The 23,326-nt window shown below is 37.3% G+C and overlaps 2 protein-coding genes and 1 pseudogene across 2 annotated transcripts; all 3 read right to left on the reverse strand.

Annotated features, from left to right (window-relative positions):
* Positions 1-1,964: 1,964 nt before the first annotated feature.
* On the reverse strand, positions 1,965-2,996 carry LOC113898732 (trace amine-associated receptor 7a-like). Its single transcript, XM_027552138.1, has one exon. The coding sequence runs from the start codon at positions 2,994-2,996 to the stop codon at positions 1,965-1,967; it is 1,032 nt and encodes a 343-aa protein (XP_027407939.1).
* Positions 2,997-9,055: 6,059 nt separating this feature from the next.
* Positions 9,056-10,093, reverse strand: LOC113898820 (trace amine-associated receptor 6). Its single transcript, XM_027552172.1, has one exon. It carries the CDS (start codon positions 10,091-10,093, stop codon positions 9,056-9,058), a length of 1,038 nt encoding a protein of 345 aa, XP_027407973.1.
* A 10,183-nt stretch (positions 10,094-20,276) lies between these two features.
* Positions 20,277-21,308, reverse strand: LOC113898733 (annotated as a pseudogene).
* Between the last annotated feature and the right edge of the window lie 2,018 nt (positions 21,309-23,326).

Raw genomic sequence — 23,326 nt, forward strand, 5'->3', positions numbered from 1 at the left:
TGAATCCAGAAGCTTTATGGTATTCAACAGACTTTTAAACACTTTGATTTTAGCTTTTTCATTTTTAAAATGAGGAAGTATGGCTCCCTATAGCTTGTGGCATAGGATTAAAGCAAGTTACTACATTGAAAGCACTAAATCAAAATAAATTGATGATTTTCAATGTCAGAACTGAAGAACTGTGGGTAAACTAAATACTAAGCAGGTAAAAGTAGCTTTAAATCATCTTAACCACCAAATGAAGATGAGAGAACTTCAATCAAGTATAGGATAATGTAATCAGAAATAATTCACTATCTCAGGAAAGGTTTATTGATTTAAAGCATATGTCTAATAATAGTCAGAAATTATGTGCTAATATATGACTAATTTCTATCAAGCAAGAAAGTAGAAAAATTCAGAATATATTGATGTGAATTCACTTCTGCTCAGGAGACATGATGCTCTAATTTTTAAATCTTGATGTCTAATTACAACAAAAGTTAAAATGTTTTATTGTTGTTTTAGTTGCTAAATAAAATCTGACTCTTTTTTTTTTTTTACTTCATTGAACTGTAACTCACCAGGCTTCTCTGTCCATGGTATTTCCCAGGCAAGACTATTGGAGTGGGTTGCCATTTCCTTCTTCAGGGTAACTTCCCAATCCAGGGATCACACCCACGTTCCCTGCATTGGCAGGCAGATCCTTTACTGCTGAGCCACCAGGGAAATTTAGAATAGAATCAAGCAATTTATGTAAAATTTTTTTAAATTTACTTTTAAAAACCCAGACGTATAGCATCCTCCAATCTTTGTACCAAAAACAAGGCTTCATTTCTGAAAAGCTGGCTGGCTTTTATCCAATGTGAAAATTTGTGAGTCATGTAAAATATATTAATCAGCCTCTGTCTGTCATCCTTTTAGGCCCTTCACTTCAGTGTTCTATTTTTTAAATACATTTTTAATTTGGGCTTTCTTGTATATCAATGAAAACCCTTATAAATAATTTCTGGAACAATGCAAAAGTGAACAAAATTGTAAGTTAATTTAAGATAAAGTACAATGTGAGTGACAATCTTAAAAACTCATGCATGGTCTCAACATATGTTAATTAGTAAAATTTCTAAACTCAAGTGAAATTTTATGAGCAGAGGATTACCAGGAAGAAGCCCACTCGACAAATGATTGTTATTTATGACATCAATTATCTTTCCCATAGTACGTAATTCAACTGATATATGTCAGTGTGTTAGTCACTCAGTTATGTCTGACTCTTTGCAACCCCACGGATTGTAGACCACCAGGCTTCTCTGTCTATGGAATTCTCCAGGCAAGAATGTTGGAGTGGATTGCCATGCCTTTCTCATATATATATTATATATATATATAATATAAAATCAGTCAATAAATCGATCTCTGGATTGATTTTACCCGACACTGAGCTCACACTTCTGAACACATAAATCTGACCACCTGACAGTGCAGACTTACCACTTTGCTCTCCTTCAACCAGGACCTCTCTAAGTATTCCACAGGTGCATTTACATTGTAATGGAAAATATTACAAAGGAATAAAGAGAAGCTATAACCAGGGATTAAACTATTATAAAATGGTAAAAGAAGATTTTGAATAAAAAATATACTACATCCTTCTCCATATGTTCTCTTACATTTTCTCAAGAATGCTGCAAGGAAGGGATTAATAGCTAGAGACTGTACAGTGAAGTTCAGAGACAAGTAGTAGCCCAAGACCAATGGCAAAATGCCACATTTCTGGCTCCAAGGTCATGCTGTTTCCATAACAACCAGGTTTTTATGTTATATTGACCAAAAAATGATGAAACTGAATTTAAGTCTTTAGATCATATTGGAAGCATAATTAATTCTTTTAATTTACAAGATCTTGCATGTATATAATGAAGTTTTCTACCCAATGGTGTGTCCATGGTGAATCTATATTCAATTCCTCCATCTAAAACGTGGACTTACCCAGAAAATAAATTTACTGTCGAGGAATTCGCTCTCAAGACTTTGCCAGTGACAATGAGTTTGATGGCTTTTCGAAACCAAGGATAAAAGAAAGCATAAATCAAGGGGTTCACAGCTGAGTTATAATAAGCAATCCAAACCAGTATTTCATAAACATATGTGGGAGTGATGAAACCTAGGAAGGCATCAGTGATGGCATCCAGGAAGTAAGGCAGCCAGGAGACCAGAAACGCTAGCACTGCCACGCCCAGTGTTCTCGCTGCCTTTCTCTCCCTCTTGGCCACTCTGTCTTGGAAGCTGTCTGAGCATCTCCCAGTCTTATTGTTCAGACTCTCAATTTTTCTAGCCTGCTGTTTAGCAATGAGGAAAATCTTGAAGTAAACAGTTATCATGACAAGAGTGGGGATGAAAAATACAAGGAAACTGACCAATACCCAACTCTGATTCACTGCAATTTGACAGCCTCCCACACAGGTGAGAGCACTTACTAGATCCTCCAGTCCAGCTGCATTCGCTCCTGAGCCAAGAAGGGAAAAAGAATAAATAACTGAAAAGAGCCAGGAGAAGGCAACACACATGCCAGAAACAGACACAGTGAACCTGGTTGGATAAACCAAGGGGTCAGTGACCGCAATGTACCTGTCCAGAGAGATAAAGCACAAGTGGTAGATGGAAGCGTAACAGAATGAGCCTTCAAAACAGGAGTGGAGTTGACAGTAACGCTGCCCAAAGTACCAGCAGCTCTCCACGGACCTCACTGTGCTGAAGGGCATCACAGTCACTCCCACCAAGAAGTCAGCACAGGCCAGAGAAGCAATCAAGAAGTTGGTAGGAGAATGCAGCTGCTTGAAGTAGAGAATGGAAATCATCACCAGGAGATTTCCAAACACAGCCAGCACAGCTCCAAAGATGACCACTGTGTACAGGATGAGGCGGGGACCTGGTGAGTAGGGGGTTTTCACACAGGATCCGTTCAGGTGCTCGTAGCAGAGCTGCACAGCTGCAGCAGAAGGAGACGCACTGCTCATGATTCTCTGGTTTGATACCTGGAAACCTGTCACCCTCTGTGGCCCAGGCTGTCATTCCCGATTTTGAAATGTCCTTAAAGAAAAGGTAAACACAATGTGAGTAGTCGCCAGTGCATTCTGTCTTTGCTTCCTTGTAAGTGCAAATCTTCACTTACATGTTTAGAAAGTGATTCATATCCTCATCTTGTAAAATTATTCACTTCTAAATGAATAAGCGGTTAATTTTCATTTTTACATAAAATGCTGTCTATTTAAATTTTTTAAAGACTTTCTGTATTACCTCGTTCTTCATTTCAGAGGAGAGTTTGTCTTCAAGAAACTATTACATGATGCATGTCCGAATGCCACATTTTATTAGCATTATTTTCCTAATTTGTCAGAGCAATGATAATGCCCCAAACACTCTCTCCCCTCAGGAACATAGTTCCATAATTTCAATCCCCAAAGCTCTTAAGATTGAATCCCCACAAGTGCAAGGTGTTTAGAAAGAAAGAATTAAATAACAATTATGTTTATGCTAAACTAAGTTTATGTCCTATAATTTCCTGATGTCATTTGACCTTTGCATGAAATATAATAATGCCTAGCCTTTAAAACCTTTAAGCAGAAATGGAAAGTCATATTATTTACTGTTATTAGTTACTGCCTTTTCATTTTTCTTAGAATCATTTGTTTATGATTTCTGTGTTGAATGTCACTAGAACTCTTTCAAATAAGTCCTTTCTCTCTTCCAGTATCAGTTTGTGTTAAAGAAAAAAAATAAATAGAATCGTATATTAAACAGTTGAATGCTTCAGGTTTTACTTTAATAATTCAGATTTAGAAAAGAGGAGGAGTAGAGGACAAAATGTTTGCCTCATGAAACAACCAAGGAAGTGCAAGTACAAATAAAACATTGTTCCTGCTAATGTTTTTCTTGTTGTAATGGGCACTATATGGAAGATATTTTTAAAAATAAATTGTTGAAAGAACTTTTGGAATGGGAGCATTCCTATATTATATTCCATATTTTACCATTGACAAATTTCCATTTCCTCTTAATGTTCTAGAATAGATGAGCTTATGTTTCAAAAAAATGTTTTCTGATGAATGACTTCCATGTGCTCAGTCATGTTCAACTCTTTGCAATCCCATGGACTGTAGTCTCCCAGGCTTCTCTGTCCATGAAATTTTACAGGCAATAATACTGGAGCAGATTACTATTTCCTACTCCAGGGGATTTTCCCAACCCAGGGATCAAACTCATGTCTCTTGCCTATCCTGCATTGGCAGGCAGATTCTTCACCACTGTGCCACCTGTGAAGCCCTCAATGACTTCTACTTATGTTGAAAAATCAGCTTTTTAATATTGAGGCATAAAATATATTTGAAAAGTTTACATTTTTAGTACGTACAGACTGATGACATGATAAATGTATCTGCTCTTGTATTCACAACCAAGAAGGGAAGCAACACCCTGTATTTCTCCTCAGGCCCTTTTATACTTAATCTCACCCCACATATCCCTTCTCCTATCCTGGGGAACCGTGGATCTCCCTTCTATGGCTAGGGATTACTTTCTGAGGCCTAAAAATCTTGTGTCACAAAGGTCACACAGTTTGTCTTCTCTGTCTGGCTTATTTTACTCAGCTCAGTGTCTGTGAGTTTCACCCATGTCTGAGAACATTTGCAGCTCATTCCTCCTTATAGCTAAATGGAATTCCATTGTCTGAATTCAATTGCCTTCCAGTTATTTTATCCATATACCAGTTGATAAATATTTAGACTGTTCATCTTGGGACTGTCATATTGGGAAGTATATGTTTAACTCTGCAAGGAAGTACACATTTTCTAAGGTAGCTGGACCATTTTATGCTCTCACCAGCAAGCTATGAGTGTTTCAGTTTGCTTCAAATCTTTCTTTCCTCCTGGTAGATTGCCTATCACCTTACAGGATATTTAAATAAATTAGAGCTTATCCATTATATTTATTTTACTTCTCTTAACTCTACGTGAGAGGCTAACATGTGGACAAGTAATGACAACTCAATGTGGTGATGGTTCCGATAAACAGAGTACAGTGGAGGTCACCACAGTGAAGCATGGGAATTGTATTCACAGGTAATTTTACCAAGAAGGTAACTTTAAATATAGGTCGAGAGGATCCAGGAGATATTTAAGGTAAAAACAGACAGGGGTTTCCCAGGCCGAGAGGGCAGTGTGTTTTGAGGTTCCGAGATGGGGGCTGGACACATTGGCAAGGCTGAGAGCGGCTGTAGCGCAGGCGCAGTGTGGGGAGTGGCATGAGCTCAAGAAGACCTGCGCACAACCTGACCCCACCCCCCTCATTTTGCCAAGCTGTTTGGGTATCTGCAGAGGTGAAGGGTTAGGAAGGGAGAGGACATGAAATGCCCGTGGTGACAGATACAAATCTTCGCTTCACCTGCTCAGGGCTGCTAGATAGGATTTATATTTTTCTGTAATACTCTTAAATCTGCTTAGAGCCTTACACTGCACCAGGTACAAGAAAAAAATCTCAATAAATATAGGGATTCTGCTCCTTTATCCCTAGAGTGGCATCCATGTTCAGAAAGCTCAGTCTCACAGTATCTGTGGGTGTTTTTTGAGGTCTGTCTACTGAGGAATGCGTTTTCCTACCTTAAGGACCTGACTTGGCAGCACCTTCGCCTTCCCTGAGGGGCAGGGCTCCTAACAGCCAGGCTGGGAGGTTATGTCGTCTCTCAAAAGCATGTGCATCTACTCAATACATCTGTGCATGTTTATCACTTTTCAAAAATGACCTAAAGAGCAGAAATAAAGCACAAGTGGAACATGGAAACATAACTCTTGGTAGCTTCCATCGCTCTTGAGTACAGCACATAATTAATATAGAGAAGAAGAATCAGAGCATTAAAGATCTACTGAAAGAAACCATTAAAAATACTTTAAAAATATTAAGATATAAATCCTGAGATACTTAAATCTCTGTAAGATGTAGTTTCTAAAATATACCAATGTACCTACAATTTAGTGTCATTAGATAAAACAAAAATATACCAAAGATATATGCTCAAATGTTAGTCCACCAAAATAAAACAGCCAAGCACACAGATAAAACTAACTTCAATGCTTAGATAAAAATAGAGATGTGCATTATTAACATCAATTTTAATACATTTATTTTATCACAAACATTAACATTTTAAAGATAAATTACAAAGTAAATCCCCCCATAACAGACACTGTCTATTATACACAAAGGTACATTTTGTAAAAGTGTAATATGGGGGCTTATTATACGTTGCTATATAATTTAGGTCAGATTTTTTGCTTTTGTTTTCTTTTGATTTTAGTCAAAGAAGTATATTGAGGTTTTCTCTCCTTGTCAATTGTTATTTTTAATGGTCAGTTGTGCTTTTTAATGGTTTCATAACATCTCATTTCAAAGGTAGAGCATAATTTATTTAATTTACACCATATGAATCCTAGTTCATTGTAATTAGTAATTGAGAGATATACAATGAATGTCCTTGTCACGTTTCTTTCCTTGCCTGACTCTCTTCATATGGTTACTTGCCAGAAACAGAACTACAGAGTCATGTGACACATGTGATTTGAAATTTTACATAAATATCTTAATTCCCCTCTAAAAGAAAATGCTAAATTATGTTTTTCCTACTTGTTTATGAAAGTGCTCAACTTTCAGCAGAGTACTCAATTTCTCATACTCTAATTAATCTGATATTAATGATCCAGTGTTGTCAAATATGAGATACAAAACTGTATAAGATTTTAATTAATTTTAAAATTATGTGTACATTTGACATTTTAATGTATTTATTAACCATACCTCTGTAAAATTTCATATTTATGTTTAGTGGGATATTCATCTCCATCTTAATGTTTTGTAAATTCTTTTTATATTTTCAAATCTACTAATTCTTCAACCTGTTTGCTGCCAATAGCTTTTCCGAGTTTGTGTGTTTTTCTTTAACGTGCCTTTCTTTCACTTTGAAGTTGAAAAATTTAAATTTAGTGCATGAATCTATATTCTGTCATGATTCATGTCAATAAATTATAAAAACTATGTTTTCTTCTAGTTTTTAATATCTCAGATAAATCAGTTTTGATTTTGTTAAATACATGAAGCAAGATTGTTACGAGTTTTAAAAAAGTTTTATACCACATTAACATCTCTAAATTATCCATTTTTCAATAGCATAAATAATAGTGTTATTTTTATTATGAATAGCTATAAACTCCAAATAGTACTTATAGGGGGAAAAATAAAAGACAATTGCCCTCCATCATGAGCAACAAACTTCATGAAATGAGAAAATTGTTACATAAAAGAAACTACTATTGCAGTACACATATTGCTCATAGTTATTCCTACCTGTACAAAATATCTCCTAAAATATAAAGTATGAATCCCATCCTGGGTCTGTAATAGCTGATGGATATGTCTCAGAGATCTTTAGGAGCTCCAGAAAGACCGGAGCCCAAGAATCAATTTGATAAAAATAAAAGCAAACTAAACTGAGTCCTGCGGTTGCAGAGAGTCGGACACAACTGAGCAACTGAACTGAACTGAAACTGAGTTCACAGAAAGACAATAACAGAGAACTTGGAAGAAACATTTGAAAATGAAAAAAGAAAAAGTTAAGCTTGGTAGGAAAGGTAAAAGAGTAACAGGGACTTGAAAGAGGAAAGTAACAACTGACAGAGCAGGAGTGTAAAGATGTGAGGAAACTTGAAATTATGACCACTGTGTCAACCACTAGTAAGTAATATGTTTTTATCAAATGCTCAAAGGATGTTCGCTTCCCAAAAAATAACAGTATAAAACTGATGCTGCTGAAATTGAGGTACTGTTTTTCCTCCCCAGTTTAGTGGATCATTTTCAAGCACTATATTTCATATAAAAATTATTCAGAATTTTTCAATATATCACTAGATAACTGTTAAATTTTTCAAATCATCAATATGAAATTTGTTTTAGAATTTAGTTTTGATTGATGAAATGTCCTTTAATATTTCCAGTTTAATAAGTCCTATTACTCTTTTAAACCAAAGTAAAATGAGGCATAAATCAAAGGATTTAGAGCCAATTATAGTAACTGAATGAGCAAACTATCTCATAAGCATATTAAATGCTATAAAACTCAAAAAAGAATCAATGAATGAATCAATTACATTGAGAAATCATGAGACCAAAAATACTAAGCTGTGATGTTCAGGGTTTTAGCCGCTTTTCTCTGTGTCTTAGCCACTCTGTTCTTGCAATTCTCTGGTAACAATTTTACTTTCTAGTAATGTTTAAATCTTTTTAATCTGTTTTCTAATCACAAGAAGAGTATTTCTGTACCGAAGAATCTTAACAAAGCCAGGTGTGAAAAACAATAGAGATCCTACCAATATGCAGAACTGATTTAAACAAGTTGACAATTACTTATCAAGCAGAGGGCAATTACATATCCCTCCATCCTATCATCTTGGGCATCTGTGTACAATTTGGCACCACTGTAGGCCAGAGACAGGATGCAGAAGATGCTGGAGTCAATTTCTCAGACAGACACCAGTGCAGACCTTAAGCATAATAGATTTAACTGAAACCCAAAAGTTTCCTGGGAATATGAGCAAAGCAGAAAAGGAAAAAAAAAGCAACAACCTTGAGAAAGTTAATCACAGAGAAATTTCTGAGGAGTTGGAAATAAGTAGACCACTTTGTAAGAGAAAGACAAAGGAAATCAGAGACAACTGAAATGTTTACAGGATACAAAAGGAATGGTTAATGGAATAAAAATGTATGTGGCGGGGGAGTGGACTGTCTGCAGAGAGTGGGCTATGGTGAGTTCTGCAGTAGTTAACAAATAAGGGAGTTAACATTTATTAGTCACATAAATATTTTTGGAGAAGCAAAGGGAAGTGCACATCCTAACAAGACTGAAACACAAGGGCTCATCCAGTTAGACTGAAAAAGCTATTTGTTTTCTTTCATGAAAAACCTTACTTGATTTTCTAAAACTCATTTCATTTGGAAAATGTGAAGATATCTTCAACCTCCTCAACCCAACGGCTTACATTTGTTCAGAGGACAAATTCATGCTCCCAGAACTATCCTTGAAAACCCGACCACTCACAATGACTTGGATGGCTTTCCTAAACCAAGGGTAAAATAAAGCATAGATCAAGGGGTTCATGGCTGAGTTGTAATAAGCACACCAACAGCAAATCTCATAAATATAGGCCGGGGTTATGAAGCCCATAAAGGCATCAATTAATGAGTCAATACTGTATGGTAACCACGAGATCATGAATGCTATGACCGTGATACCCAGGGTTTTAGCTGCTTTTCTCTCTCTCTTGGCTACTCTGGATTTGTAACTGTCTGATGATGAATCTGTTTTACTACTGGTATTTTCAATCTTTTTAGCCTGTTGTCTGGCCACAAGAAAAATATTACTGTAGAGAATGATCATGACAAGGGTAGGTATAAAGAAGGACAGAAAATCTATCAATACCCAGTTTTGATTTACAACCATCTGACAGCCTCCTGCACAGTTGAGGGCACTAGACAATTCCTCTAGCCCTTTCTCATTGGCACCCGTGTAGAACACGGCACCACTGTAAGTAAGGGGCAGGATCCAGGAGATGCTGATGCATATGCATGACACAGACACTGTGAACTTGGTGGGATAGACCAGAGGGTCAGTAACAGCAATGTACCTGTCGATGGAGATGAAGGACAGGTGGAAGAGAGAAGAGTAACAAAATGCTGCATCAAAGCATGTGTGAAAAGTGCAGAAAGTTTGCCCAAAGTACCAGCAGCTCTCCACAGACCTGACCATGCTGAAGGGCATCACAGTCACTCCCACTAGAAAGTCTGCACAGGCCAGAGAGGCGATGAGAAAATTGGTTGGTGAGTGCAGCTGCTTGAAATGAAGGATGGCAGTCATCACCAGGAGGTTTCCAAACACAGCCAGGACAGCCCCAAAGCCATACACCATGTACAGAATCACGCGGGATGCGGGTGAGTAAGGGGTCTTCACACAGGATCCGTTCAGGTGCTCGTAGCAGAGCTGCACAGCTGCAGTGGGGGACGAGTTGCTGCTCATGATCTGTTGTTTACACTCAAAGAATTCTGTCCTTGATTTTCATAATGAACATAGGATTCTGATTTTCAATACACCTAGGGGAAAAACATACATCTACTAGGATATCTGAGGAAATTATCAGATATTACAAATATTTTTTTTTAATTTTACTTATTTTATAAATCACAAATGTGTTTAATAACAAAGCACAAAAATTACACTGAACAATAACATTGGGATTAATTTCAACTAATGCTTCATTCCCTGAATTTGATAAAATTTTCTTTTAGTCATAAATATTTTTATATTTTTTCACGTCCAGAGTTCCTCTTTGCAACAGGCAGTGATATGGAAAGTAATTACAGAGTGAAAGAATCATTTCCTACCAGGTTTCTGCATTACTGCCTAAAGCACACAATCCTTCCTGATATATAAAAGCTATCTATAAGAGAATCCCTAGATGGAATCCCTGTAGTGCAAGGTGTGAACTTGGAAGATTATTTTCAAGAGTGATTATTAAGACAGTTATCTCCAGAAGAGTTCCTCACATTAAGTTACCCATTAACTTAACCCAAAGACTTTTTATATCCTTAGACTCGAACCTTTTACCAATTCTTAATCCTGTTGTGGCCACTTTACTGGATTTTAGCTAAAAAGATATAACTGGGTACACACAGTGAGAGCAAATACTTGGCTTTTTTCCTCCAGTCAAGAATCATTTTTGTATTTTCAGTGGACACCAACAGACAAGGGAACATACACCATGAGCAGCTTGTAATGGACGAATTACATTACAGGAAAGCATTAAAAACACCACGATATTTAGGCACATCCATAATTGTGAGCTTCTGCAAAAGTCAGTGCTGATTGAGAAAAGATCGCTCTCTTCTCGGGATGTTGTCACTGGAAGCAGATTGCAACATCTCTCCATTCACCTGAGAAATGGGTGTAATCCCTCTGAATACTGCTGCTGTGAGATCCTCACAGATAGAAGACCTCACATCCCCCTCTGTAGCGCATTCAGTACTGCCCCCCCACAAATGATACGTTCATGTTCTAACCCCCCAAATCAGATACTCTTTGGAAAAGATGTCTTCACAGGTTTGATAACACATAGTAAGTACATTAATTTTGTGCAAGTTTTAAGCATTTTTGCAAGTCAGTGTAAAACTGAGTTGGTTATGAACTTGATTCTTTACATAATTTATTTCTGTTTAATGGATATTTCTTAATATATGTTAACCTCTTCTGGAATAATTTGGGTAAAATGGCAAATAACACAACATTGTATTTTCTCCAACCACAGACTCCCAGTGTCCTCTGCAAATCTTCCTTCTTTATCCCTCATTAGATCTCAGGCACACCCCAGAGCTTTCTAGTCACTCTCTGTGTTAATAATTTAGTTTGGACAACTCCAATTTGAAACTACAGTCTAAATATAAAAACAGTATCCCTGTCTTCCCTGTGCCCAGGTTAGCCAGGTCTGAACTTAAGCATTTCATCATTTTCACAAGGGAATGCTTGAATTGGTACATACCATCTGAAGATAAGCCCTGTTAACTAATCACAAAGTTCATTTCCTCCTAAAAGCCCATTGAGATGCCCTTAAAAGTATTTCTGAAAGAGGAAAATCTGATGGAGCAAACTAATGGAAAAACCAGGGTAGAGAAATACACTCACGATATACACAATAAAGTTTACCAGAAAAGTGAAAGAAATGTTTTTTCTAATAGATCCTGAAAGAAATTCTTAATCTCAGAAAAAGCAACTAAAGAATGAGGACAAGAAAATAATAAAAACAATGCTATAAAAACTTTCTTCTCAGCTAAAGGGTCTAAATTTCAAGTTCCTACCAAGTGCAAAGAGGAAAAATGATACAAAAGCAGATGCTAACTACAGACAAATACAAAGAGAAACTTAAAAGCTCCTAGGAACAGAGGCCAGAGGGTACCAGCTTATGAAAAAGACATGAATATCATATCATGATCAAGCTTCTCATCAGTACACTAGGTCCAAAAGTTGTGCTTTCAAAGTTATCAGACAATTTATTTTTGGAAACATAACTCTAATTAAAGTCAAAATTTTAACTGAAATCTTACAAATTCTTTAAAACTCATATGGAACTAAGAAGAAATATATATGCATAATTGCATACATATAGCATATATTTCTGTATATTATACAATGTATCAATGTATTATACCAAATTTTTATTCTACTGAATTATAATTAATATAATAAAGTACATGATTATATCTTGTAAATAATATTTGCAGTAGTATAAAATAGAGAAGAAATAGATGGTCGTGGATCATTAAAAGTAGGCAAGCCACTTATAATGGAGCAGAAGTGAAGCAATTCTTAGAAAGGAGAGCTTGTGCAGAACCAGAGGAGGGGCAGATGAAGGTGGACCATCGGGCTGTCCCAGCAGGACCAGATGCAGCCAGACACCCTCTGGAGAGTGGTTGGCCCCACTCTGTGAATTCATGACTCTGGCTGTAGGACCTTGTTCAGGTCACTTAAGCTAGGGCCTGCACCTGAAAAGGAATGATTCAAATTCAGCCTCAATCAACAACAAAAAAAGAAACAAATGTGGTCAATTCACACAGTGAAGTACTATTCAATCAAAAAGAAAAAGAATCAAATGCTGATTCATGCTTTGATGTGGCTTATTCTCTATATTATTCATCAGAGTGAAATAATTCAAAGAAAAATGAGCACATAATATAATGTATGGTTGAATTTATATAAAATGCTAGGAAGTACATTCTATAAAATTCTAGGAAGTCCCACTTGATGGAAATGAGTTTGAGCAAGCTCCGGAAGTTGGTGATGGACAGGGAGGCCTGGCTTGCTGCGGTCTATGGGGTGGCAAAGAGTCGGACATGACTGAGTGACTGAACTGATTGAGGAAGTGCAAATTAGTATAGCGTGACATAAAGCTGATCAGTGGCTGCCTGGGGATGGAAGAGAGTTGAGTGTGTAGAGATGAGCAGGAGGAACATTACAAAGGACATGAAAAAATCTGGGAAGTGATATATAGCAAAGCTAGTGGAGGTGATGGAATGCCAGTTGAGCTATTGCAAATCCTGAAAGATGATGCTGTGAAAGTGCTGCACTCAATATGCCAGCAAATTTGGAAAACTCAGCAGTAGCCACAGGACTGAAAAATGTCAGTTTTCACTCCAATCCCAAAGAAAGGCAATGCCAAAGAATGCTCAAACCACCACACAATTGCACTCACCTCACATGCTAGCAAAGTAATACTCAAGATTCTCCAAGCCAGGCTTCAACAGTACATGAACCATGAAAGTCCAGACGTTCAAGCTCGATTTAGAAAAGGCAGAGGAATCAGAGATCTAATTGCCAACATCTGTTGGATCATAGAAAAAGCAAGAGAGCTCCTACATCTGCTTTATGGACTATGCCAAAGCCTTGACTGTGTGGATCACAACAAACTGTAGAAAATTCTTCAAGACATGGGAATACCAGACCACCTGACCTGCCTCTTGAGAAAACTATATGCAGGTCAGGAAGCAACAGTTAGAACTGGACATGGAGCAACAGACTGGTTCCAAATAGGAAAAGGAGTACGTCAAGGCTGTATACTGTCACTCTGCTTATTTAACTTATATGCAGAGTACATCATGGGAAACGCTGGGCTGGAGGAAGCACAAGCTGGAATCAAGATTGCCGGGAGAAATATCAATAACCTCAGATATGCAGATGACACCACCCTTATGGCAGAAAGCAAAGAACTAAGTAGTCTTTTGACAAAATTGAAAGAGGAGAGTGAAAAAATTGGCTTAAAATTCAACATGCAGAAAACTAAGATCGTGGCATCCAGTCCCATCACTTCATGGCAAATAGATGGGTAAACAATGGAAACAGTGAGATACTTTATTTTTTAGCTCCAAAATCACTCATATGGTGACTGCAGCCATGAAATTAAAAGATGCTTGCTCCTTGGAAGAAAAGCTATGACCAACCTAGATAGCATATTGAAATTCAGAGACATTACTTTGTCAATAAAGGTCTGTCTATACTGGAAAAGCTATGCTTTTTCCAGTAGTCAGGTATGGAAGTGAGAGTTGGACTATAAAGAAAGCTGAGTGCCAAAGAAATTAATGTTTTTGAACTGTGGTGTTGGACAAGACTCTTAAAAGTCTTGGATTGCAAGCAGATCAAATCAGTCAATCCAAAAGGAAATCAGTCCTGAATATTCATTGAAAGGACTGTTGTTGAAGCTGAAACTCTAATACTTTGGCCACCTGATGCACAGAACTGACTCATTGGAAAAGACCCTGATGCTGGGAAAGATTGAAGGCAGGAGGAGAAGGGGACAACAGAGAATGAGATGGTTGGATGGCATCACTGACTCGATGGACATGAGTTTGCACAAGCTCCAGGAGTTGGTGAAGAACAGCGAAGCCTGGCATGCCGCAGTCCATGGGGTTACAAAGAGTTAGACATGACTGAGTGAATGAACTGAACTGAACTGATATATGTTCAGTCTTGATTTTTATAATAACTTTACAGGTGTCTACAAATGTCAAAATTCATCAAATTATATAAGTATGAATAGATTATATCTGTTATGCATGTCCATTATGAAAGTACTAAAATTAGAGTCTCTAAAAATAAAAAGGGATGGTTCAGAATAGATCATCTCAAAGTTGCCTTCAGTTTTAGCATTTTATACATTTATCAAAATGGGCTAATGATTGGAAGGTCAAGAAAATGTGGCTAATGTGATATGAATTTACCTACAAATGTCTGACAAAGAGGAATGCTTCTTCCAGGGAATGATCCCAAGAACTACAAAATAAGTGTCTGTAGTGTCTGCAATTTTGGTATTACTATAAATAGTATGATGCATAAAAAGTTATTTATCTAATGTATGTGAAAAGATCTTAATGACCCAGATAACCACAATTGTCTGATCACTCACCTACACCCAGACATTCTGGAGTGTGAAGACAAGTGGAATTTAGGAAGCATCACTATGAATAAAGTTAGTGGAGGTGATGGAATTCCAGCTGAGCTATTTCAAATTCTAAAAGATAAAGCTGTTAAGTACTGCACTCAATATGTCAGCAAATTTAAAACACTCAACGGTGGCCACAGGACTGAAAAAGATTAGTTTTCACTCCAATTCCAAAGAAAGGCAATGCCAAAGAATGTTCAAACTTCTGCACAATTGCTACTCATTTCACATGCTAGCAAGGTAATGCTCAAAATCCTTCAAGCTAAGTTTCGACAGTATGTGAACCAAAAACTTCCAGATGTTCAAGCTGGATTTAGAAAAGGCGGAGGAACCAGAGACCAAATTGCCAACATTCGTTGGATCACAGAAAAAGCAAGAGAATTCCAGAAAAGCATCTATGTCTCCTTCATTCACTACACTAAAACCTTTGACTATGTGTATCACAACAAACTGTGGAAAATTCTTAAAGAGATGGGAATACCAGACCACCTTACCTGCCCCCTAGAAATCTGTATGCAGGTCAAGAAGTACCAGTTAGAACTGGACATGGAACAAGAGACTGATTCCAAATTGGGAAAGGAGTACATCAAGGCTGTATATTGTCACTCTGCTTATTTAACTTATATGAAGAATACATCCTGCAAAATGCTGGGCTGGATAAAGATTGGAGCTGGAAATCATGCTGGAATCAAGACTGCTGTGAGAAATATCAATAATCTCAGCTATGAAGATGATACCACCCTTATGGCAGAAAGAGAAGAAGAACTAAAGAGCCTCTTGATGAAAGTGAAAAAGGAGCGTGAAAAATTTGGCTTAAATCTCAATATTCAAAAAACTAAGATCATAGCATCCAGTCCCATCACTTCATGGCAAATAGATGGGTAAACAATGGAAACATTGAGAGTCTTTTCTGGGCTCCAAAATCACTGCAGATGGTGACTGCAGCTATGAAATTAAAAGGTGCTTGCTCCTTGGAAGAAAAGCTATGACCAACCTAGACAGCGTTAAAAACCAGAGATATTACTTTGCCAACAAAGGTCCGTCTAGTCAAAGCTATGGTTTTTCCAGTAGTCATGTATGGATGTGAGAGTTGGACTATAAAGAAAGCTGAACACTGAAGAATTGGTGCTTTTGAACTGTGGTGTTGGAGAAGACTCTTGAGAGTCCCTTGGACTGCAAGGAGATCCAACCAGTCAATCCTAAAGGAAATCAGTCCTGATTATTTGTTGGAAGGACTGATGCTGAAGCTGAAGCTGAAGCTCCAATATTTTCACCACCTGATATGAAGAGATGATTTATTAGAAAAGACCCTGATGCTGGGAAAGATTGAAGGCAGAATCGAAGGGGACGAAGAGGCTGAGGTGGTTGGTTAGCATCACAGACTCAATGGACACAAGTTTGAGCAAGCTCCAGGAGATGGTGAAGGAGAGGGAAGCGTGGTGTGCTGCAGTCCATGGGGTTGCAAAGAGTCAGACACAACTGAGTGACTGAACAAAATGTGTATTCTTATATAATCTATGAGAAATAGAATATGTCCTGTCATATCAGTAAACAAGAATGTTACAATCATCAGCAACTACAGTCCTCCAACATGAGCCTCTGAGTCCTGACCAAAGTCAGAAAAGAATACCTACCATCTAATAACCATCACACTGTACCACTCCCTACAGTGAGACCTGAGAATACTCAGAATGTTAAAATACAGGATACTGACCCCAGGCAGCTGAGGGCATATCAAAGGAATGGTTTCAGTGAGCCCAGACTCTTACTTCTTCCCATATATAGAAGAGCATTAAATTTCTTAACTTGACACGTCTGCTTTATTTAATTAACAGTAATTTTTGATATTCCCAACTATCCACCCTGTGTTGCAAAACTCCTATATATCTAGTTCCTCCCCTTGCCTCCTCGGAGCAGTTCTTTAAAGCTCTCTGAAATGCCGTCTTCTGGGCTGCAGTTCTTGTTTTGCTCTAAATGAAACTTAACTCTCAACTTTCATGCTGTGCAATTTTTCCCCAATGTCTAAGAAGTATTTCTATATTTAAAGAAAACATGTATTTATTTATTCAGCAATAGGTGTTGAGTTTCCCCTATATTTCAAGCAAAGTGGAAGGTTCATCTTGAAACTACTCATATAAACAAGTAGGTCATTTTCTTCTGGGGCATGCATTGTGGGGGAGAAATGTGCTTTCTTCTGGGGCATGCACTGTGGGGGAGAGATGTGCTTAGTCGGTCAGTCATGTCCAATTCTTTGCAACCCTATGGACTGTAGCCCACCAGGCTCCTCTGTCCATGGGGATTCCCCAGGCAAAATACTAGAGTGGGTTGCCATGCCCTCCTCCAGTGGATCTTCCCAACCAAGGGATCAAACCCAAGTCTCCCGTATTGCAGACGCATTGTGGGCCACAGTGCAGGAGGAGAGATAGGACACTATAAATATATATGTGTATAAATATAATATAAATATGTCCAACATATGATCAGAAAGCTGCAAGTAGTGTAAGGGACAAATGAACAAAGGTTCCTAAGAAGGTAGGAGCTATTTAGATAGGTATTTAATTGCTACTGTTTTAATTTCTCATTCACGAAAAAAATGAAGACAAACTTTACAACATATTGTTAATACATGAGCTATTCAAGGAGCATATAAGGTGCAAATATAATCATTCGCTATAATAATACTATACTATATCCATGAAAAAAAGTTAAATGCAATTCGGAAACCCACACCACAAAGATGGCATGAAGTGTTTTGAATGTAAAAGACTTACTATGGGGAAGAGGCTCAAAGGAACCAAATAATCAGTAATAGAAAAAACAAGAGCCTGTATTTGCTTGATGTGCAGACCAATCCTGCTGCAGAAATTAAGAGGTAATTTATTTAAATGAACCTCCCTTCACCCTCAGGGGGAAAACTTGGTACAGTAAAATACATAATGAAGAATTGTAGGTTAAAATAATACATCACTAAATCAATTACTCCCTTCAATGTATTGGTATCTCCAAAGAATTGTGTTTAGTCTGTTCTCTGTGATGACTGATTTTTTTCCTTTAAAACAATTGGTACAAAGTCTTGTGTTCATATTGCTCTCAGTACCTTGACTGCAGTGCCTGGGCCCCAACAGAGTAGAAAGAATTATTGGTTACTTTACTTATTCTCTGATTCTTTGGATGTGAGTATCAGCTCTATTGTTTAACAAATACACCACCTTGGGAATGAGACTCACCTCATTATGCCCCTTGTCCCTCATTTATGGCCCAGAAGTAATAATAACATAGCAATAGTACTCTCTCTCTCACATAGTATTGTGAAGACTAAGTAGGGTAGGTACGTCAGTCCCAAGCACAGAACGAGTGGCCTATAACTCAAAGCATTCTTAGGTTTGCATATCAGAAGCACTCAATGAATGTTCATTGAAACAAAGGCCAATGAATTAGTTCCCACACAACCAGAGTAATTCATAGTAGAGAAAAATGAGAGCAGGAGCTTAAATTTTTTTTAAAGAAGAAAGTCCTGATATAGTTATAAAAACAGAAGAAATGTAGGTTAGGAAAGTTGAACAATTAATGATTTGTCTAGTACATGTCAAGCTCTACTAAAAAAAGACAAGTGAAAATGTATTGAACAAGATGTTAGAAGCACTTGTTTGAATCTGGAAGCTTTATGATATTCAGCAGAGTTTGTAAACACTTTAATTTTAGCTTTCTTATATTTAAAATGAGGAAATATGATTTCTCTATAGCTGTGAAACAGAATTAAAGTTACTGCATTGAAACCACTAAATGAAAATAAGCTGATAAATTCCAGTTCAGAACTGAAGAATTGTGGCTAAACTAAGCAGTCTAGAGTGCCTTTAAATCATGTCTATCATCTTTAATCATCAGATCAAGAGTTTCACACAAGTAGAATATAATCAGAAATAATTCACTATCTCAGGAAAAGTTTACCAATCTGAAGCATTTGTTTAACAATAGAAATGATGTGCTAATATAAGACTGATTTACAGCAAGCAAGAAATTACAGAAAAATAACAAGAATATATTGATGTGTATTTACTCCTGCTACAAAGATGTGACACTGACTTTTTAAATCTTGACGTCTGATGACAACAAAGCTAAACTTAGAATAGAATTAAGCAATTTATTTAAAAATTTTAAAAATTTATTTTAAAAAAAGATATACAACATCCTCCAATCTCAGTACCAAGAACAAGTCTGCATGTCTGAAAAGCTGGCTAAGTTGTATCCAACGTGAGTTGCTTAACTTATTCAGTTTCAAATCTGTGGATCCCACAGAATGCATTTATCGGCCTCTGTCTGCCATCCTTTACACTCTTCACTTCAGTTTTCTATTCTTTTGGACACATTTTTAATTTGAGCTTTTGTCTGAATCCTTGAAAACTCTTATAAGTAATTTTTGGAATAATGCAAAAGTGAGGAAATAGTAAGTTAATTTAAGATAAAGTACAATAATGAATGACAATCTTAGAAACCAATGCATGCAATAAACATAAGTTAACTGGTAAAATTTCTAAACACAGCTGAAATGTTATGAGCAGATAATCACCAAGTAGAAGCTCATTCAACAAATGAAAGTTATTTATGACACCAATTACCTTTCCCATAGTAAATAATTCAACTGATAGGGTAGTAAAGAACTCTGTCTCTGGATTGATTTTACCTGACTCTGATCATCATATCCCTGACTCAGAAATCTGAAAACCTGACAGTGCAGATTCAATACTTTGCCCTCCCTAGACCAGGACCTCTGGATCTTCCAGCTCCTTTGCATTTTAATAGAAAAATATTACAAAGGAATAAAGAAAACTCTTAACCAGGGATTGAACTATCATAAAGTAATAAAAGGGAGGATTTAGAATAACAAAAATATACTAGATCCTTGTCATGCATTCTTTTAAATTTTTTTAAGGATGCTATAAAGGGGAGATTATTAACTAGAGAAACACAGTGAAGTTCAGAGAGAAGTAGCACCCCCAGATCGGTGTTAAAGGTTTCTGGCTCTAAGGTCATGCAGTTTCCATAACAACCAGGTTTTTATGTTATATTGATTAAAGAATGATGAAACTGAATTTAAGAGTTTAGGTCATATCAGAAGCATTTTGCCTTAGAAGATCTTGCACATAAATGATTAAGTTTTCTACCCAATGGTGTGTTCACTGTGAATCTATTTTCAATTTCTCGATCTTAAAAGTGAACTTACCCAGAAAATAAATTTACTGTCGAGGAATTCGCTCTCAAGACTTTGCCAGTGACAATGAGTTTGATGGCTTTTCGAAACCAAGGATAAAAGAAAGCATAAATCAAGGGGTTCATAGCTGAGTTATAATAAGCAATCCAAACCAGTATTTCATAAACATATGTGGGAGTGATGAAGCCTAGGAAGGCATCAGTGATGGCATCCAGAAAGTAAGGCAGCCAGGAGACCAGAAACGCTAGCACTGCCACGCCCAGTGTTCTCGCTGCCTTTCTCTCCCTCTTGGCCACTCTGTCTTGGTAGCTTTCTGAGCATTGCCCAGTCTTAATGTTCAGACTCTCAATTTTTCTAGCCTGTTGTTCAGCAATGAGGAAAATCTTGGAGTAAAGAATTATCATCACAAGGGTGGGGATGAAAAATAATAGAAAATTCACCAATACCCAACTTTGATTCATTGCAATTTGACAGCCTCCCACACAGGTGAGAGCACTTACTAGATCCTCCAGTCCAACTGCATTTGCTCCTGTGCCAAGAAGGGAAAAAGAATAAATAATCGAAAAGAGCCAGGAGAAGGCAATACACATGCCAGAAACAGACACAGTGAACCTGATTGGATAGACCAGGGGGTCAGAGACGGCAATGTACCTGTCCAGAGAGATAAAGCACAAGTGGTAGATGGAAGCTAGACAGAATGACACGTCAAAACAGGAATGAAATTGACAGTAACTCTCCCCAAAATACTAGCAGCTCTCCACGGACCTCACTATGCTGAAGGGCATCACAGTCACTCCCACCATGAAGTCCGCACAAGCCAGGGAAGCGATCAAAAAATTGGTTGGAGAATGCAGCTGCTTGAAGTGGAGAATGGAAATCATTACCAAGAGATTTCCAAATATAGCCAGCACAGCTCCAAAACCAAACATTGTGTACAGGATCAGGCGGGGACCTAGTGAGTAGGGGGTTTTCACACAGGATCCGTTCAGGTGCTCGTAGCAGAGCTGCACAGCTGCAACGCTGGATGAGCTGCTGTTCATGATGCTGCTGTCAGTAGCTTGTAAAGATTTGGAGAAGTTCTGTCCCTTTTCAGTCACACAAAATAGAGCAGTTTTCTATTTCCTGGTGGGAGAAAAAAAGATCTCATTGCACTGATTACCTTTGTTATAGTTACCAAACATTATCCCCATCACCCGTCATATATCCATATCAATCTGTGAATGTATGAAATAATAATATATTCCATTCAAATGTCCATAATCTTAGCTATTATTTTTCTTATAATTTAGAATTTAATTTAAAACAATATTCTAAATCAAATAAGAATTTAACAGAAAATAAATATTTCAAATATTCTTTGCCACAAAAGATTTCTTGCTTTACAATTTATCAGCATTCGTTTATTACCTGATCTATATATGGGGAATATTCCTCTTTGCCAAAGGTAGTAAATGTGTATGATTTGTTACTCATTGGTTACCTTTTACTACCCAACCACCCTCCCCAGACTGACTAAAAAGTTAATGACAAAACCCCCAGGAAGCACAGTCAATTCCCATGTCCAAAATTATCCACAGTGGAGTCCCTATACTGCAAGGTGTGAAAAAGAAGAAACTTACACTTAATAATCTCTGGTTAAAATGTATTGTTTCATGCATGGATACAAGAAAAACTCAAGAAAAACAAAGGAACACTCTCACGCAAAAACAAAGATGCAAACTAAACAAACTGAAGTCAAATACATATTAAAAGATGATACATCTTGATTAGAGTGTATTCAGAGAATGGAAGTTTGCTTTAACAATTCTATAATTCACCATTTTAACAGATTAGAATTCTATGACCATCCAATGAAATGCAAAAATGCATTTGATAAATTTTAACTTTTATTAACTGCTAAAAGAAAAAATTCTTAGCCAACTAAAAATACAAGAGATCTTTTGTATCTGAAGAGGTCTGTACTAAAAGGATCTATCGCATATGATATACCCAGCAGTGGAATTTGAGAGAATTCTCTTTAATATGAGTCAAAAAGCAAAGATGCTTCAGTGGGAGAAGATTTATAGGGTGTAAGTCCTTGCAAGACATCCATGAATTCACCTGCATTCCATTCATTCATGTAGGCAACATTTATATATGTTTATCTATTTAGAATTTATTTGGGCCAAGAGTCTTAAAGATAGGAGAGTACACAAGAAACATCCCCTGCCCTTTAAGGGTATCTTCATGTAACATGAGAGACAGACAGAAAATAGCAAGAATAATGTGCTTCAAGCTAAAATTAACACATATGAAAGATGTGAAGTGATGAGAAAAAGAACAAAGCTGGAAGTATCATGTTCCTTGACTTCAACTGATACTATGAAGCTGAAGTGACACAAAAACAGATGCACAGATCGATTGCCTCTGAATACAGAGCCCCAAGATAAGCTCACACTTATGGTCAGCTCATCTGTGACAGAACAGGCAATCTGTGACACAAATGGGGAAAGGACAGTCTCTTCAGTAAGTGGTGTTGGGAAAACTTTCACTTCTCAGAGAAATGGATTCTTAAGCTATGCTTGTACATATGGGGCCATGGGACACTTGGGGATTTCTAGGACCTGTCATGACTGCGTGCTACTCTCAGCAGCTCAGGAATCTTTTACTGTCCCTGTGCTGTGGCAGAGTGGTGAGATGATCTGTCAGGCTACATCTGTAGACAGCCTAGGTGACCATTTCCGCCCCACGGTCTCCATTCTTATTGACTTCTGTCCAGAAAATGGAGAATGAGCTCCCCCTACGCTTGGATCTTCTCCCTTCAAACATACTTGACTCTTATCAGTTTTCTGTCACTGCTTCAAGAAATCACCACAAACTTGATAGCTTGAAACAACAGAAAGGTATTCCCTGATAGTTCTAGAGGCCAAAATTATAGAATCCCAAATCAAGGTGTTACCAGGACCAAGCTTCTTCTGGAGGGTCTAGGAAAGAATCCATCCCCAGCCTCCTTTAGTTTCTGCTGACTTCCAGCCTTCTTTGGCTTGTGGCCTCATCACTCTAATCTCTGCTCCTGTTA

The sequence above is a fragment of the Bos indicus x Bos taurus genome, chromosome 9, assembly GCF_003369695.1.
Source record: "Bos indicus x Bos taurus breed Angus x Brahman F1 hybrid chromosome 9, Bos_hybrid_MaternalHap_v2.0, whole genome shotgun sequence".
NCBI classification, from domain to species: Eukaryota; Metazoa; Chordata; class Mammalia; order Artiodactyla; family Bovidae; genus Bos; species Bos indicus x Bos taurus.